Here is a 15139-nt window from a genome sequence, read left to right as displayed (position 1 = left end):
ATGAAGATCAGATCAAATTCTATGTCAAATTTATGTAGAAATCCAGGTAATTCCAAAGGGTTCACATACTTTTTCTTGTCACTGTAGATCCATGCGCTGTGTTATGGATTTTAGCATATCAACCACACCTTGTGAAATATAGTAGCTATTGCATGCTCATTGTTTGATTTTTTGTTGTGATAAAAATACTTCGGGGTTCACCTGTTATGTGGTAGACAGAGTTGAATCCGATCCCAAACCTGCCAACTTTGTTTGGGTCTTTGCGTTTGATGCTCCGGCCTGTGGTCGTGATTCCCTCCCAGTCCTCTGCTGTGAACTCTGCGTTGTTGAAGGCATACAGTGCAGGACCTGGTCACAGACACAACTACAGTCAGTTATTCATACACATTAGGACCTGCTGACAGACAAGACAACAGTCAGATATTCATATACTGTAATGTTCTGTATATATACTGCTCAAAAAAATAAAGGGAACACTTAAACAACACTATGTAACTCCAAGTCAATCACACTTCTATGAAATCAAACTGTCCACTTAGGAAGCAACACTGATTGACAATAAATGTCACATGCTGTTGTGCAAATGGAATAGACAACAGGTGGAAATTATAGGCAATTAGCAAGACACCCCCAATAAAGGAGTGGTTCTGCAGGTGGGGACCACAGACCACTTCTCAGTTCCTATGCTTCCTGGCTGATGTTTTAGTCACTTTTGAATGCTGGCGGTGCTTTCACTCTAGTGGTAGCATGAGACGGAGTCTACAACCCACACAAGTGGCTCAGGTAGTGAAACTCATCCAGGATGGCACATCAATGCGAGCTGTGGCAAGAAGGTTTGCTGTGTCTGTCAGCGTAGTGTCCAGAGCATGGAGGCGCTACCAGGAGACAGGCCAGTACATCAGGAGACGTGGAAGAGGCCGTAGGAGGGCAACAACCCAGCAGCAGGACCGCTACCTCCGCCTTTGTGCAAGGAGGAGCAGGAGAAGCACTGCCAGAGCCCCGCAAAATGACCTCCAGCAGGCCACAAATGTGCATGTCTGCTCAAACGGTCAGAAACAGACTCCATGAGGGTGGTATGAGGGCCCGACGTCCACAGGTGGAGGTTGTGCTTACAGCCCAACACCGTGCAGGACGTTTGGCATTTGCCAGAGAACAGCAAGATTGTCAAATTCGCCACTGGCGCCCTGTGCTCTTCACAGATGAAAGCAGGTTCACACTGAGCGCGTGACAGACGTGACAGAGTCTGGAGACGCCGTGGAGAACGTTCTGCTGCCTGCAACATCCTCCAGCATGACCGGTTTGGCGGTGGGTCAGTCATGGTGTGGGGTGGCATTTCTTTGGGGGGCCGCACAGCCCTCCATGTGCTCGCCAGAGGTAGCCTGACTGCCATTAAGTACCGAGATGAGATCCTCAGACCCCTTGTGAGACCATATGCTGGTGCGGTTGGCCCTGGGTTTCTCCTAATGCAAGACAATGCTAGACCTCATGTGGCTGGAGTGTGTCAGCAGTTCCTGCAAGAGGAAGGCATTGATGCTATGGACTGGCCCGCCCGTTCCCCAGACCTGAATCCAATTGAGCACATCTGGGACATCATGTCTCGCTCCATCCACCAACGCCACGTTGCACCACAGACTGTCCAGGAGTTGGCGGATGCTTTAGTCCAGGTCTGGGTGGAGATCCCTCAGGAGACCATCCGCCACCTCATCAGGAGCATGCCCAGGCATTGTAGGGAGGTCATACACGCACGTGGAGGCCACACACACTACTGAGCCCAATTTTGACTTGTTTTAAGGACATTACATCAAAGTTGGATCAGCCTGTAGTGTGGTTTTCCACTTTAATTTTGAGTGTAACTCCAAATCCAGACCTCCATGGGTTGATAAATTGGATTTCCATTGATTATTTTTGTGTGATTTTGTTGTCAGCACATTCAACTATGTAAAGAAAAAAGTATTTAATAAGATTATTTCTTTCATTCAGATCTAGGATGTGTTGTTTAAGTGTTCCCTTTATTTTTTTGAGCAGTATATTTTCTTCGTCAACCTTGTGTTCTGTTTCTTTGTGTTCTTGAACGTAGCCCTGTCTTTCATTTTTGTTCATTGATTTCACCTGTGTTAGTTACTCACCTGGTCTCATCAGCTCCTTATTTAGTTCAATTCATTCGGTTTGTGCCTTTGTGAGGCATTGTTCGTTTTGACTTTATTAAGCCTTTTCCTAGCTCATTTGTGAGAACCAGTTAGCCTTCAGTCCTTGTTTTGATTCACCTGCCTGTTTGCCTACCTGTGTATGACCATTGCCTGCCTACGACCACGATTCCTGCCTTCTGCGAAGGCAAAAAAAACACCTGCCGCGCTCTGCACGTGAATCTACACCTTGTTCTCCCTGAGTATTCAATACATATACATTACGACCTGCTGACAGACACGACAACAGTCAGTTATTCATACAGCACAGGACCTGCTCACGGAGACAACAGTCAGTTCATTCAGTAGTTTGTCCCTCTTTCAACACTTTTGCACCAATACTTTTTATTCAACCAAATCAAAAGTGGCGCGAAACCGCTACGCCAGATTGAAAAGTACTGGGGCAAGTGCCAGGTTTACACATTACATTGTTGGGAGCATATAAAGTGTGGTACTTTTTTTTGCTAATGCCAGCTTGCCACACATTTGCTGGCAGCCCTGTGTGAGCCAGAGAGAGAATGTTTCCTGATGCTCAGAGCAAGTGACCACTTATATTTCTGCATTCCAGCATGATGATTAAAATTCTAAATCAGAGCGCTATACTACAAATGAGATTTGACGAGTTAGCGAGATAACTTTGGTCCACTCTGAGTTCAACTCAGGATAACCAGTGGTTCAACTTTTAGCCAGGTACATTTCTATGGCAACAAATCCTTCAGAACTAACCTGCTCCAAGGCAGGTTAACTAAGGGCTAACTCCATTTATCCTGAATGAAGGACCATTGAAATCCCATTCCCTCCCTCTCGCAAGGATTGTCATCATCCCCTTCATTTGACGAAGACGACTGACAAAATATTGTTAAAAAAATAGTCATGTTAAAATACCTATCACATAACACATTTAGTAATGACAGAACGCATTTGAAACTTCAGCACAGTATTACTTTTGGATGAATTAATACAATTACTTTATTGATAGGAGTGTGAAAAAAGGTGCTCGTGCATTGATAAGCACACCAAAGCTAACAAAAAAAGACAGCATTAACAATACGTAATAAAAGAAAGGCACTTCTAACAGTCTATTTCACACCATAGCATGCTGAATCTTCAAGATAACTTTTTTCATTTTGATTTCAACACAAATGAAAGTGGCACTGACTCACCCATGAATTGATGTTTCAGCATTGTCTCAATTTAGAGTTTGGCATTCGACTAGCCACGTGCGACATGAACGAGCAGTTACTGCCCAGGCTTGAGTAAGCGACGGGTACACAATCAATATCCACCTTCATAACATGGATGAAGCTGGATAGTTTTAAAAACCCTGAGTAGATCTAGCTTGCATAGTAGTATACACATTAATCTGGGCATGTTGCCCTGCTGTTAATCTGATGTGGTAGAAAACCCTTACTACATTTGCTGCCTAGCAGTCAGCATGCAATGAGACCAAGTCAGCCTCAGACAAATAGCTTCTCCTGTATTTTATTAATTTCTGATGTATTCATTAGTGTTGTAGTGTAATGTTGAAGTAAAATGGACATTTCATAAACCACTGTTAAAGATAAAATTCAGCATGTTGGCTGTCTAATCAACAGTGAGCCCTTGTAATGTAAGGTTCAATTTCAAGTAATTTATTTTGGGTCGTTCCATATGATTTCAATCACTTTCTGACTGCATCCCTTGTGATTTTAAAGAAATCTTTCATACATACAGTGCATTTGGAAAGTATTCAGACCCCTTACCTTTTTCCACAATTTGTTACATTACAACCTTATTCTAAAATGGATGAACAAAAAAAATATTCCTCAATCTACACAATACCCGACAATGACAAAGAGAAAACAGGTTTAGACATTTTTGCTAATGTATTAAAAATAAAACAGAAATACCTTATTTACATAAGTATTCAGACCCTTTGCTATGACACTCAAAATTAAGCTCAGGTGCATCCAGTTTCCATTGATCATCCATGTTTCTACAACTTGATTCCACTTGTGGTAAATTCAATTGATTGGACATGATTTGGAAAGGCACACACCTGTCTATGTAAGTTGACAGTCCATGTCAGAGCAAAACCAAGCTATGAGGTGGAAGGAATTGTCCGTAGAGCTCCAAGACAGGATTGTGTCGAGGCACAGATCTGGGGAAGGGAACCAAAACATTTCTGCAGCATTGAAGGTCCCCAAGAACACAGTGGCCTCCACATCATTCTTAAATAGAAGAAGTTTGGAACTACCAAGACTCTTCCTAGAGCTGGAATCCTGCCCAAACTGAGCAATCGGGGCAGAACGGCCTTGGTCAGGGAGTCACTCAAGGATCACTCTGACAGATCTCCAGAGTTCCTCTGTGGAGATGGTTGTCATTCTGGAAGGTTCTCCCATCTTTACAGCACTCAACCAATCAGGCCTTTATGGTAGAGTGGACAGACGAAAGCCACTCCTCAGTAAATGGCACATGACAGCCCGCTTGGAGTTTGCCAAAAGGCATCTAAAGGACTGTCAGACCATGAGAAACAAGATTCTCTGGTCTGATGAAACCAAGATTGAACTCTTTGGCCTGAATGCCAAGCGTCAAGTCTGGTGGAAATCTGGCACCATCCCTACGGTAAAGCATGGTGGTGGCAGCATCATGCTGTGGGGATGTTTTTCAGCGGCAGGGACTGGGAGACTAGTCAGGAGCGAGGAAAAGACAAAAGGAGCAAAGTTGCAGACACTTGTAATATTTTTAATTTCTATTAATAAATATTTGTATCTACACTGACTCAATTTATTCCTGACACTTGTTATTTACATGTCTGTTCATAGACACTTATTGCATTGTGATTTACTTTCAGAAGCAAGATAAATGTTTGTGCTGAAAACACTGTCATTTCTTCATCTCAATACAAGGTGTTTCACGTGCTGGCAATGTAGATGTGTGGCTTTCTTCTACTTGTGTGGTATAGTTCAATCTAAATTCATGTACACAAGACATCATAGAATCAGGTTTAATTTTATTAAGATGAAAACGGTACATTTTAGTAATTTGGCTCACAGTGCATACAAATAACTGAGTCTATATGCATCCATCAAGGCGTGCGTGAGCATTCCAAATAAAGGCCTATTCTACATGATTTGCTGGCCTTGGGTTGAGTTGTCCTCGCCTAACTATGTCTTCCTGCCATGGCACACGTCCAGGGGGGAGAGGAAGAAGTCCCTAAGCTTGTTTCTTGTTTCACTTGCAAGCCGTGTCGCCCTTGGAGATTGTTGTCACCTGCCACAACCCTTCTCCACTCTCCAGGTTGGTAGTTGCCATAAGGGAGGTGCGTGTCATCAAAAGCGGGAGGCAATTATCTTGTGTTCGGCTCATGAGCTTCATCCGTGGAGGACAAGACCTTGTGGGCCACACATGCATCACAATGTCATTAGCCTTTTCAGGTGTACACTCAATTGGACAGCCAAGAATCCTCATCCTCGCAGCCATGATACTGAATGCATTCTCTATGACTCTCCGACAACAAGAGTGGCAGTAGTTGTAGGTATGCCCAGGTTCACTGAGATGGACACCTGTGATAAATAAATAAATAAAACAGATCTGATCCCTACACAAGCTCAAGGGGAACCTGGGAGGGCAGGTCTTCCGGAGCTGATGTAAAATCCATGAGTCCCAAAAACTTTTCTGTTGCAGCCACAATAACATCTAGTTCCTTTGACTTCTTTGAGACTTGTGCTGTACAGTTTATAACTGTGGCAATGAATGCAACAAAATCCATATTTTTAACACACAGGGTATCTTTTGTCTCAATTATTTTAACCTGTTAGGGCTAGGGGGCAGTATTGACACGGCTGGATAAAAAACGTACCCGATTTAATCTGGTTACTACTCCTGCCCAGTAACTAGAATATGCATATAATTATTGGCTTTGGATAGAAACACCCTAAAGTTTCTAAAACTGTTTGAATGGTGTCTGTGAGTATAACAAAACTCATATGGCAGGCAAAAACCTGAGAAGATTTCATGCAGGAAGTGGCCTGTCTGACAAGGTGTCGTTCTTCTTGCCTCTGTTTATTGAAGACTGAGGATCTCTGCTATAACGTGACACTTCCTACGGCTCCCATAGGCTCTCAGAAGGCGGCAAAAAGCTGAATCGTGGCTTTGCAGGCTCTGGCTGAAAAAAAGTAGCGCGTTTGGGTAGTGGCTGGTTACAGTACTGTGAGACTCAGGCGCGTGCCTGCGTCGACCGAATGCTTTGTTTTCTTTCCTCTGTTTACCTAAACGCAGATTCCCGGTCGGAATATTATTGCTTTTTTACAAGAAAAATGGCATAAAAATGGATTTTAAACAGCGGTTGACATGCTTCGAAGTACGGTAATGGAATATTTAGAATTTTTTTGTCACGAATTGCGCCATGCTCGTCACCCTTATTTACCCTTTCGGATAGTGTCTTGAACGCACGAACAAAACGCGGCTGTTTGGATATAACGATGGATTATTTTGGACCAAACCAACATTTGTTATTGAAGTAGCAGTCCTGGGAGTGCATTCTGACGAAGAACATCAAAGGTAATCAAACTTTTGTAATAGTAAATCTGACTTTGGTCAGGGCTAAACTTGGTGGGTGTCTAAATAGCTAGCCGTGATGGCTGGGCTATCTACTGAGAATATTGCAAAATGTGCTTTCACCGAAAAGCTATTTTAAAATCGGACACCTCGATTGCACAAAGGAGTTCTGTATCTATAATTCTTAAAATAATTGTTATGTTTTTTGTGAACGTTTATCGTGAGTAATTTAGTAAATTCACCGGAGGTTTGCGGGGGGTATGCTAGTTCTGAACGTCACATGCTAATGTAAAAAGCTGGTTTTTGATATAAATATGAACCTGATTGAACAAAACATGCATGTATTGTATAACATAATGTCCTAGGGTTGTCATCTGATGAAGATCATCAAAGGTTAGTGCTGCATTTAGCTGTCTTCTGGGTTTTTGTGACATTATATGCTAGCTTGAAAAATGGGTGTCTGATTATTTCTGGCTGGGTACTCTGCTGACATAATCTAATGTTTTGCTTTCGTTGTAAAGCCTTTTTGAAATCGGACAGTGTGGTTAGATTAACGAGAGTCTTGTCTTTAAAATGGTGTAAAATAGTCATATGTTTGGGTTAACCTCTCTGGGCTACGATTTTTATCCAGCCGTGTCATCACTGCCCCCTAGCCCTAACAGGTTAATCGCCTCCACATAGGAGATTCGATTGACTGCTCTAACTTGCCACCTCAATTTCCTTCACCCATACAGGGCACTCTAGGAACTCAGGATCAGGATCCCTACCACAATTGCAACACAGTCATCATTCTACACACCTTTCTTCAGTATACTCTGTTCGTCTGCACACACTTGAAACATGGCCAAATCCTTTACAATTCTTACACTGCAGGGGTTTGGGGACGAAAGTTCTTACAGCATATCTTGCAAAACCAAGCTTCACATCCATAGGTATTGTCGTGGATATATTCGCTCAATCCTATTTCTCAGATACCGGAACTTGTGAATTGAAATAGAGTTTGTAACAAAGTAACAAGCCGAGCTGGCCCATGGACCAACTGCCGAACTCATTCTCAGTCCACTCCTTTTATACAGTTTCATGCTTATACACGTTTCATAGTCCCTCCACTTTATGCTAATAACCATATCCCCTCGGCTTTACTCCACCATTGTTTCCAAATCTAAGTTATTTCCTCTGGTTTCTGCTCCCCTCTAGTTCCTTGGATCAATTATATTGGTGGCGCGCCTATACATTATTTCCAAGAAAATAATAAGTACAGATTAATATAGGCAATTATAAGATTCCTACATGCCATTATCGGACTATAATATTACTATGGGCCATTATAGGATTAAGTACAGATAACTATAGTCCATTATAGAATTATACCAATAAATACACTTAATCCCAGGATTACACATAGTGCCTTTGCTTACCCCCTTTAGTGCTATGTAGCCTTTTAACAAGGAACACATTCTCTTAACAGAAAACACCCATAGTATTTGCTCTTTATCAAAAAACAAACAGGAGCGACAGACTTTCTTATTTTTCTCCATTCGCCCAGCGGGTCAGACGCTGGGCACCAATCACACCACGAATTCAATTCAGGTAATCAACCTGAACACCTGTTGTCACCCCTGAGATGACTCCTTTGACGGGTGCTCTACTCCAATGTTCAAAACACAAAACTTCTGTTGTCCGGATTCTTTTGAGGCCCAGTGCAATCTTCCTCTACTCTTCAGAAATACAATTAATCAAAATAAGACCACTCCTGGTCACTTTGACAGACTCCACTTTCCAAGTACACACGTCACCATTTTCCACACCTCAAACAGGTTTCTCATATGCATCCTTACTCAACAAACGCATCTCAACAAGAAGCAATTCTTTATTATTTACACATTTCGTCCACTCCAATTTTAGACAATTTCCTTTTTCTTATAGTTTTCAATATTACTGTTGTCCATTCAAACATTCGTCTCCACCAAATTTACACGACGCGCTGATAAATTCGAACTCAGCATCCACTTCCGCCATCTTCCCCTCCCAGTCAAGTTTCTCTCTGCGTACACAATTGTATTCTCCTGCCCGTCTGTTCCTTGTCTGGGTGTGTCGTCACTTCCTTGTTTGGTCATAGATGGCTATTACTAACTCATTGCCCTCTACTGTCCCGGGGTAATACCGCTGCTTTCCCATTTTTTTAGTTTCTTCATTATTCAAGCTAATGCCTTTTTAGGGAGCATGTGAGCACACTCAATCGGTTCGGCTCGCCGGAAGCCAGAGGCTCAGAGCACCGTGAGCCTCACAGAGAGAGCTACCACAACCACTGTTATTTCACGCTAGACTAACTTCTTGCTAGTTATTTATCATCCCATCCGATTACGTAGTACATGTCTTGACAGCAATAAACTGAGAAGCTAGCTAACTAGGCTAATTGAGGCTAGCCATAATGTTACTGCGCTTCTCACCATCCTACAGTTAGCCTACAAATAACTCAGATTATAGCCTAAATAGCAGCCTACCTGTTGGCTTTTGGTCGTTGTAGCCTTTCTTTTCATTCTGTCATTTTAATTCCATCTTCTATTGATTAGATATACCCTAACTTTCTTGCTACACAAGCATAGCAGCAATGCAATTGTCTCTCGCTTAGCCCTTCTTTCCAAAACACTTGCGCTGTTTCTGACCAACTCTCTCGCTATCTCTAACAGAACGATCTTCTTAACCCTAACCAGTCAAGCTTCAAGACGGGTCACTCAACTGAGACTGCTCTTCTCTGTGTAACGGAGGCTCTCTGACTCTCTCTCTCCTCATCCTCCTAGATCTATCCACTGCCTCCGACACCGTGAACCAGCAGATCCTCCTCTCCAAACCCCACACACCAAAAAGAGTAATTCATTATGCCACCGCTGGTCTCTTGGCCCTCCCCCCCTACGGAAGGGCAGATCCCACTCTTCCCAGTTCAAGCTGTTCTCTGTCTGGGCACCCCAATGTTGGAACCAGCTTCCCCCTGAATCCAGGACAGCAGAGTCCCTGCCCATCTTCCGAATACATCCGAAACCCTACCTCTTCAAAGAGTATTGTTAGGGTTTGACCAACTATTTGTTAGCATAACCTATATAAAATAACAGAGCAGCTATGCTATAATATTAAGTATATAAACTATAGATAATTGATTACTGCTATATGTTAAGAGGAAGTGGCTCATGTGATGGTGGGTCATGTGGAAAGAATACTGATGCTTTAAAACAGGGTTTTGCAAGAGCTTTTTGCTGAACAACAGCAATAACAGGATATGGGTGTAAGGGTTTTAGAGAACTGTGCATTGTGCAGTCACAAGTTGAGACATCCGCCAGGAAGCTGGAGTGCGTCTAGAGGTTGGGACCAACCGGCACGCCAACGATATGCTGGAATAAGTCTAAACCATATTCTAGCCTCTCCTATGACAGGCCCTCAGGGAGAGGGAACTAAGTCTGTCCAGTATTTAAGGAAGAACTTGTAATGTCATTCCAGTTCTCTGTCTGCCCTGCGTGGTGTTTCAGGGAGCCCGTATATTTGTTATTGAAGTAGCAGTCCTGGGAGTGCATTCTGACGAAGAACACCAAAGGTAATCAAACTTTTCTAATAGTAAATCGGAGTTTGGTCAGGGCTAAACTTGGTCGGTGTCTAAATGGCTAGCCGTGATGGCTGGGCTATCTACTGAGAATATTGCAAAATGTGCTTTCACCGAAAAGCTATTTTAAAATCGGACATATCGAGTGCATAGAGGAGTTCTGTATCTATAATTCTTAAAATAATTATGTTTTTTGTGAACGTTTATCGTGAGTAATTTAGTAAATTCACCGGATGTTTGCGGGGGGTATGCTAGTTCTGAACGTCACATGCTAATGTAAAAAAGCTGGTTTTTGATATAAATATGAACTTGATTGAACAAAACATGCATGCATTGTATAACATAATGTCCTAGGGTTGTCATCTGATGAAGATCATCAAAGGTTAGTGCTGCATTTAGCTGTGGTTTTGTTTTTTGTGACATTATATGCTAGCTTGAAAAATGGGTGTCTGATTATTTCTGGCTGGGTACTCTGCTGACATAATCTAATGTTTTGCTTTCGCTGTAAAGCCTTTTTGAAATCGGACAGTGTGGTTAGATTAACGAGAGTCTTGTCTTTAAAATGCTGTAAAATAGTCATATGTTTGAAAAATGTAAGTTTTCGGATTTTAGAGGAGTTTGTATTTCGCGCCACGCCCATCATTGGATATTGGAGCAGGTGTTCCGCTAGCAGAACGTCTAGATGTAAGAGGTTTTTAAGATGAATGCACTCTGGATAAGGGCGTCTGCAAAATAACTAAAATAATAGAATAGACATTCCCATTCAAGTTGACATTCGACGGTGGGTGGACCGGTTGCCATCTTTCTGATAGTAATTGGAAGTTAAAGTTTTAATTCAATTTAAATGTTAATGGTGTACTAGCTGAACTACAGGGATCTGAAGGGATAGGTATTTTCTATTAATTCTATTTATATGGATTGAAATGACACCCACCCTGTATTCATAAGTATGCTGTGTCTCAACCGAAGACAGACACAACACAAATATTTTCGAATTATGTTAAATAGAGTCCAAGCTACAACAATTGTGAAAATTTGAAGAATCTTAGTTAACGCGTTTGTAGATTATTGACGTTAAATCTTTAAAAAATGACATTTTTTAAAATGTAAAACTGTTTTGCAAGAAATCGTAGAATAGTTTGACAACCCTGTTTGTAAACTTTCAAACGATATCAAACTCAAACCTTTATATTTTTCAGTGATGAAGACATGGAGGTCTCATGGTAGGGTGGGCTAGGCAAAACAGGTCAACTTTGTTTTGGCATTCAGGTTCAAAAGGTAACTTTCTGACCACTTCCACCATGCACAAACATGTATGAAAGGTTTCATTCAAATCAAAATGGGTGCAGATATGGAATGACCCTCTTCAATCTTCCACAAATATTAAACAACCCTACCTTGGTACTTTCCCAGACCTTCAGTCTTGAGGCTCTGGCTGCCGTAGCATCTCTCATCATGGAGGAACACCACCTTCGATGCCCCGGCATCATCAGCATTCTGGATAAGCTCCTGGTCACAGCACAGATAGGGGTAGGGGTAGGGACGTTTACATAGGTTCCTTTAACTTGGATAGTACATTGGGCTACGGCAAACTTATACAATACAAGATGTTCACACTACTTCTTTAAATGTAGTGGCTTCAATGGCAGAGTGAACAGAGTGAACAGATGACTACATGATTGATTGATTATCAAACTCACTTTTAATATCTGTCCTCCATCAGGGTACCTCTGCAGGATGTCCTTCAGGAAATCAATGAAAGGGGGAGGTCTTGCAGCAAATGAATTTCTAAACAACAATAAGAAGCAAAGAAGTTGGATAGTTTAGTCAAAGACAATCCAGTATGAAGATAGGCTAAAACCGTTTCTCCAAAAGAAATCCCTGATCACACTTGTAGGTGATGTCATGGCGACGTTGGCTAACTAAGCTCATGCGTAGAAACACGTCTTGGGTCTAACGTTCATCGTCTCGTGCAAAACTGTGCATCTGCAGGCCATCAAAGGCATTCCTTTGGTATAAAGTCGTTTTTGGACTAAAATAAAAATGGGTCAGTTTGTCACTTTCACGAGGTTGGAGTAATAACATCTTCAACTTTTAAGACATTGATTTCAAGAAAATGAACAACTAAGGAAGAATTGTTCACTTCTCAAACCCCAAACCCTCGCCTGGTCTGTTTGGTCTGTTTCGCAAGCATTCCAGGAAGTCTTGCAATGTTGCGCCTTTGGGTTTAGAAACTTTGGTTTGGTTTTAACAGTATGGTTGGAAATTAAACCACATTCTTCTCAATCTATACCATCTATCTACTAACAGCAGGAAGAAATTATGTTTAAATTCTATACATTTGCTAAACATAAAACTGACATTTGGTTCCATTTTTATAGATTTTATAGCTTTATATAGAAACAGGAAATTATCCAGTTAATCCCACGATGTATAGTGTTAACAAGGTAAAGCTACAGTATGTATAGTGTTAATCAGGTCAAGCATGTATAGTGTTAGCAAGGTATAGCATCGTGCAGCTATAGGAGAACACACATACGTTCCAAACAACTGGTTAGAATGTTCAACTGATTAAAATGATCTCCTCACCGTGTTTCCCTCTCACTCATCCTTCCACATTGGTAGGATTCTACAAGAACCAATGAATTAGTTAGAATTATGGTTATATGGCTTAGTAGCAAATTTAACTGTACTAATCAGACTGCAAACAAAAATGTCCCTATAGTTTAGAAATGTAGTATTCAAGGATGAAGTAGGCCTAGCCTAGTCTTAATAATGACGTATAATAATCATCATGATAAGAAGACTTTTGTTGTATTTAAGATACATAAATTGATCAATTTACCTCAATCATTTCTTCGTGATCATGGAGTGCGATGGCGTAATCTGAAGCCACCTATGTCATCAGAATAAATATTCTTAGTAGACTAATGGTTGTATGTCCTCTACTGACTCTTCATTATTCTAGTGTTTCAGTTGACCAACATTTCCTCCTCCGGGGAACTGAAACGCCTATTTTATCTTGGTCTGCCCTGCCAGCATAGGAATAACAAAGTTGTTTCGTTTCCTGCCTTGCCAGGTATGAAACAAAACTTTCATTAGGGCGTGACTCATTGTCATCTTCTTCCTCTTTAAATTTGTATTCGCACGTGATTCAAAGGTGTATGAGTGATTGGTGCTGGGCTGACGCCGAAAACAGTGAAGTTGATCAATCTACGTCGAGGGAGGACCTGATTTTTTGTATATGACAATGAAATATTATTATGAATACTGTCAAATGAGTTGCCAGCTTCAATTCTTGCGCATTTTGACAGAAAAAAAGTATATTTCAACACTGTCTGCTGAGGCAAATTTACGAACTGCTGAACTTGGAACCAATCAGAACTCCCGTACATATCCCTAGGGATGAAGGCAGCCAATCGCTTGCTTCTAAAATGTAAACAGCCTCACATTGTGGCCATAGATATATAATCTATAGAAGGGTTTGTAACCTTTTACTCTGGCAATTTGACTGTTAAACTCATAGGGTACGCTAGCAATGGATGCCAGTCCCAATTGGAATGGGAACTACCATCAATGGATTATATTTATATGGTTGGTTGCGGCTGTCGGTTTGCCTGTTGCAGATTTCAAAATACAATTGCGGGGAAAACGTAGCGATTGGAAAGCAAATGCCTACTGCTGGAAACAGAAGAATCAATATAAAAAAATTTAAATCAACAACTCCCAATTTGTAGCTAACAGCAGCACTGTATTTCAAAGCAGATCATCTTGAAATAGGCTATTGCCACGACCAGCGCATTGGCCATAACCATGAGTAGTTTATGGCTTCATCTTCATCAGTAGGTGTGTCAGTGTGCCACCACATTTTATTTAGTAGAGGGTGAGCTTTGTATGCGTCTCTGTGTGTGGAGTAAACGTGATCTAGAGTTTTTTTCACCTCTAGCTGCACAGGTCCCTTACGAAAAAAGATTGCAGTCAGAGTGCAGTATAACTGCAGTACACTGTAGTATAACTGTAGTTAGAGTGCAGTATAACTGCAGTATGCTGCAAATACTGCATCCAAAATAAAAACATTTTTACTGCAGTAATTTTGCAGTGTGACTGCAGTTACCATGCAGTATAACTGCATTTCAACTACAGTACACTGCAGTTATTCTGCAATTACTGTGTCCAAAATACCACAGTCAACTCCAGTTACTGCACTTTCAAAACTGGGGTGACATGCTGGTATAAATAAGGTAAAACGGATTTCAGTTTTCCTGCATTAAAATAACCAGCCACTAGGAGTGCTGCTTCTGGATGAGCATAATTTTTTGCTTATGGCGCTACACAGCTTGTTGAGTGCAGTCTTGAGGAGAACGAAAGATGGCGGAAGCGGATGATGAAGTGGATTCTGAATACAATGGCGGTAGAATCAAGGAGAATTGGAGTATTGTACGGAGCAAAGTAGTGTACAGTGATGAGAATGACCCTTTGTATCTAGTAGGAGTACGGTTTGTTAATGAGGAGCAGCTGAGCAGAGTACCAATCTTGAAGAAACCATTTGAGTTATCCAAACTGGTGGAGAGAGTGCTGGGTAAAGTGAAGGCTGTGAGGATCACGAGAGGCAGGCTTGTTTTGATTTTTTGTGCTTCTACAGATCAGAAGGAACGTGCATTATGTCTTAACGGATTTGATAAGTTTGAAGTGTTGTGTGTGGCTCTTCGGAACAGGGCACCCGTCAAGGGGGTTATATCTGGCGTCTGGTGGATAGTTGATTTTGAAGACATTAAAAAATATTCCTGGAGTGATTGAAGCACGGCGGATGAATCGTGTGGTGAAT

At 41.6% G+C, this 15139-nt stretch overlaps 1 protein-coding gene across 2 annotated transcripts in view; it reads right to left on the bottom strand.

Moving 5' to 3' along the window:
- Nucleotides 1-13434, bottom strand: part of LOC106568039 (sacsin) — a 35862-nt gene extending 22428 nt beyond the window's left edge. The window contains exons 1-5 of one of the 2 annotated variants that reach the window (XM_014138043.3): nucleotides 13160-13434; nucleotides 12904-12943; nucleotides 12015-12102; nucleotides 11712-11823; nucleotides 202-348 (exon numbers count right to left, since the gene is read on the bottom strand). In XM_014138043.3, the coding sequence (XP_013993518.2) occupies nucleotides 202-348; nucleotides 11712-11823; nucleotides 12015-12102; nucleotides 12904-12923 (367 nt within the window). In that variant the 5' untranslated portion in view covers nucleotides 12924-12943; nucleotides 13160-13434. The remainder of the gene's footprint in view (nucleotides 1-201; nucleotides 349-11711; nucleotides 11824-12014; nucleotides 12103-12903; nucleotides 12944-13159) is intronic. The other variant, XM_045692279.2, reaches the window with a different exon arrangement.
- Between the last annotated feature and the right edge of the window lie 1705 nt (nucleotides 13435-15139).

This window comes from Salmo salar, chromosome 13 (assembly GCF_965601325.2).
Source record: "Salmo salar chromosome 13, fSalSal1, whole genome shotgun sequence".
NCBI classification, from domain to species: Eukaryota; Metazoa; Chordata; class Actinopteri; order Salmoniformes; family Salmonidae; genus Salmo; species Salmo salar.
Note: the sequence above shows the minus strand (reverse complement) of the source record. Positions and strands in the feature narration are given on the sequence as shown.